This window comes from Carlito syrichta, unplaced genomic scaffold, assembly GCF_000164805.1.
Source record: "Carlito syrichta isolate Samal-C Ts95f unplaced genomic scaffold, Tarsius_syrichta-2.0.1 Scaffold123379, whole genome shotgun sequence".
NCBI classification, from domain to species: Eukaryota; Metazoa; Chordata; class Mammalia; order Primates; family Tarsiidae; genus Carlito; species Carlito syrichta.
The window spans coordinates 19,351-23,202 of record NW_007067475.1 but is presented as its reverse complement, the minus strand read 5'-3'; the positions used below and the strand labels follow the sequence as shown (position 1 = coordinate 23,202).

The following is a 3,852-nucleotide window of genomic DNA, read 5'->3' as shown; positions in this document are numbered from 1 at the left end:
CACACAAAAAAAAAAAAAAAAAATATATATATATATATTATATATATATATATATGTGTGTGTGTGTGTGTGTGAGAGTGTGTGTGTATGTATATATAATTGGCTCTTTTTTTCTATCAGGTCATTGGTATTTACTCACAAATTTTATATATATTAGAGAAATTAGCCTTTGCCAGTCTTGTTTCTGTTTCTTTTTTTTTCCTTCAGAATTTCTTTGCCCCATCTTGTAACTGGCATTCTCCCACTCTCACTGTCTTTTTTTTTTTTTTTGAGTTGGAATCTCACTCTGTCACCCAGACTGGAGTGCAGTGGCTGCTCCCGGCCACCGCAGCCTCGACCTGCTGGGCTCCAGCAATCCTTCCGCCTCAGCCTTTTGAGTAGCCGGAATTACAGGCACGCACTACCACACCTGGCTGATTTTTTTTTTATTTATTGTAGAGATGAGGTCTCGCTGCCCAGGTGGGTCTCGAACCCGCGGGCTTAGGCAATTCACTCATCTCAGCCTCCCAAAGGCGCGGGATTACAGGCTGAGCCACTGAGCCCGGCACTAACTGTCTTAATGCCTAATTTTTAGGGGAGGACAGAGTATCTGAAATATCTTTTTTTTTTTTTTTTTTTGAGTTGGAGTCTCACTCTGTCACCCAGACTGGAATGCAGTGGCCACTCCTGGCAACCGCAGCCTCGACCTGCTGGGCTCCGGCGATCCTTCCGCCTCAGCCTTCCGAGTAGCCGGAATTACAGGCATGTGCTACCATGCCCGGCTGATTTTTTGATTTATTGTAGAGATGAGGTCTCGCTGCCCAGGCGGGTCTCGAACCCGCGGGCTCAGGCAATCCACTCACCTCAGCCTCCCAAAGGCGCGGGATTACAGGCTGAGCCACCGAGTCCGGCACTAACTGCCTTAATGCCTCATTTTTAGGGGAGGACAGAGTATCTGAAATATCTTTAATAGGCCAGGCACAATGGCTTATGCCTGTAATCCCAGCACTCTGAGAAGCATAGGCGAGAGGATTGCCTGTGCACAAGTTTTCAAGACCAGCCTAGGCAACTTGGTGAGACTTCATCTGTACAGTAAATTAAAAAATTAGCTGGGTGTAGTGGCAAGCGCCTGTGGTTCCAGGTACTTGAAAGGCTGAGGTAGAAGGATGGCCGGAGCCTAAGAGGTTGAGGCTACGGTGAGCCCTGATTGCACCACTGCACTCCAGCCTGGGCAACAGAGTAAGAATCCGACTCTAAATAAATAAATAAATGCAAATATCTTTAATGAATAATTGTTTACACGGGACAACTTACCTTGCTGTCCATCTTGCATAGTTACAATAAATGGCTGCCCAATGCCTCCAGTAGGGATTGCAGTTTGGATGTTACCCAGGGGGACTCCATCAGTCACTATGGTGATGACCCTCTGGCCTCCACTCCCCATCACTTGCTGGATTGATGAGTCAACAGGATTTCCCTCTATAATTTCCTCTGAATTGGCTAGAGATGACAAAAGTAAACCAATAGTTTACAGAAAAGAAAATACTGATGGCTCTCAAAAAGATAACAAAAGTAAAATTTCAGCTCTAAAAAAAAGTACAGCAATTTCAACCTCCTTGAAACTGACAATATTCAGGGAGAGGAAAAATGGAAAAACAAGTTATATTCAACAGTTCACAAAAGCTTTTGTCAGAAAAAAAATAGGAAATGCATTAGAACAGTATTTTCTACAGTATCTTCATTCAGATGTTAATAGTTTTCATTAAGATGGATTCTATGTATAAATGCACTTTCAAAATGCTGGTTTAAATGCTTCAACATTTTGTAGGAAGTATCAGAGATTTCAATAGGCTAATGAGCATTGTGATTCTCCAACACAGTCTAAGATATGCTGAGTTTCTTGGACACATTTGATCTCGATATTTTTTCCAGGGAATATCTTAAAAGTCTAAGTGAATCTATGGAACTTATAAAAATAACCATAAGTTAAAGTAGATAATTTTTAATTTTTTAATTTTTATTTATTTATTTATTTATTTATTTATTTTTGAGTTGGAGTCTCACTCTGTCACCCAGACTGGAGTGCAGTGGCTGCTCCCGGCCACCGCAGCCTTGACCTGCTGGACTCCAGCAATTCTTCCGCCTCAGCCTTCCGAGTAGCTGGAATTACAGGTGCATGCTACCACGCCCAGCTGATTTTTTGATTTATTGTAGAGATGAGGTCTCGCTGCCCAGGCGAGTCTCGAGCCCGCGGGCTCAGGCAATCCACTTACCTCAGCCTCCCAAAGGCGCGGGATTACAGGCTGAACCACTGAGCCCGGCTTTTATTTTTATTTCTTTACATATTTTTTGAATTGGAGTCTCACTCTGCCACTCAGGCTGGAGTGCAGTCACGCAATCAGGGCTCACTGTAGCCTCAACTTCCTAGGCTCAGGGAATCCTGCCTTGGCCACCCGAGTAGCTGGGACTACAAGCATATGCTACCATGCTTGGCTGATTTTTTGATTTTTTTTTTGGTAGAGACAAGGTCTTACCATGTTGCCCAAGCTGGCCTTGATCTCCTGGGCTCAAGCAATCCTCCTGCCTCAACTTCCCAAAGTGCTATGATTCCAGGAATGAACTACCACTCCCAGCCCAGGGTAGGTAATTTCTACAGGAAAACAGGGATATTTATTTATCTATTTTGAAACAGGGGCTCACTCTGTTGTCCAGGCTAGAGTGCAGTGATGCCATCATAGCTCACTGCAACTTCAAAGTCTTGGGCTCAAATGATCCTCCTGCCTCAGCCTCCTAAGTAGCTGGGGCTACAGGTGTACACCACAATGCACAGCTAAGTTTTAGTTTTTTTTTAATTTATTTAGAGTCGAGGTCTCACTATGTTACCCAGGCAGGGCTTGAACTCCTGGCCTCAAGCAATCCTCCCACCTCAGCCTCCCAAAGCATTTGATTATAGGTATGAGCCACCACACCCAGCCAAAACAGGTATATGTATTTAATAGTGAGTTAGCAAAATAATATGTAAGCCAAAACACTGAAGTTTTTGGTTTTTTTTGTTTTGAGTCGGACTCTCACTGTCACCTAGGCTGGAGTGCAGTGGCATGCTCACGGCTACTGCAGCCTTAAACTGCTGGGCTCAGGTAATCCTTCTGTCTCAGCCTTCCAAGTAGCTGGAACTACAGGTGTGTACTACCATGCTTGGCTAATTATTTATTTATTTATTGTAGAGACAAGATCTTGCCAAGTTGCCCCAGGCTGGTCTCGAACCTTTGGGCTCAGGCAGTCCTCTTATGTCTACCTCCCAAGGTGCTGGGATTATAGGCATAAGCCACCATGCCCGGCCAACACATTGGAGTTTGATAGATAAAAATGGTGGGTGGCTTTCCCATCTGATAGATCAAGAATAATACGAGGGGAGATCCCCCCAAAATGGAATTATCTTTTGGCAGGTAGGTACCTTGTAGTACAGGCTTCCTCCACTACATAAGTGTTCTAAGAACCCACTGGCATCAGCTGGGATTGTGAGAGGCTGTATTCTTGAGAAATGTCCCTACCCTCGCTGTGGCAAACAGGTGAGTGGTTCTTCCACCATGACAACATACCTGCCTGAGTGTTCAGCAGTTTTTGACCAAGAACAGCATGACCCCCATGCCCCACCCTTCCTATTTGCCTCATTTCGCCCTGAGTGACCTTTTTTTTGTTTCCCTGGATATAAAAAGTCCTCAGAGGGAAACGTTTTGTCAATATGGAAGAGGTGAAACAAAAAACGGCAGAAGCAATAAAAGGCATCAAAGTTTATGAGTTCAAAAACCGTTTGGGAGCCGGGCTCGGTGGCTCAGCCTGTAATCCCGCGTCTTTGGGAGGCTGAGGTGAGTG

The 3,852-nt window shown here is 44.5% G+C and overlaps 1 protein-coding gene across 1 annotated transcript in view; it reads right to left on the bottom strand.

Moving 5' to 3' along the window:
• GABPB2 (GA binding protein transcription factor beta subunit 2) overlaps positions 1 to 3,852 on the bottom strand; it is a gene marked incomplete at its 5' end in the record, with an annotated part of 30,402 nt that overhangs the window by 9,437 nt on the left and 17,113 nt on the right. Inside the window, one exon of the mRNA XM_008048372.2 lies at positions 1,294 to 1,479. Within this exon, the coding sequence (XP_008046563.1) occupies positions 1,294 to 1,479 (186 nt within the window). The remainder of the gene's footprint in view (positions 1 to 1,293; positions 1,480 to 3,852) is intronic.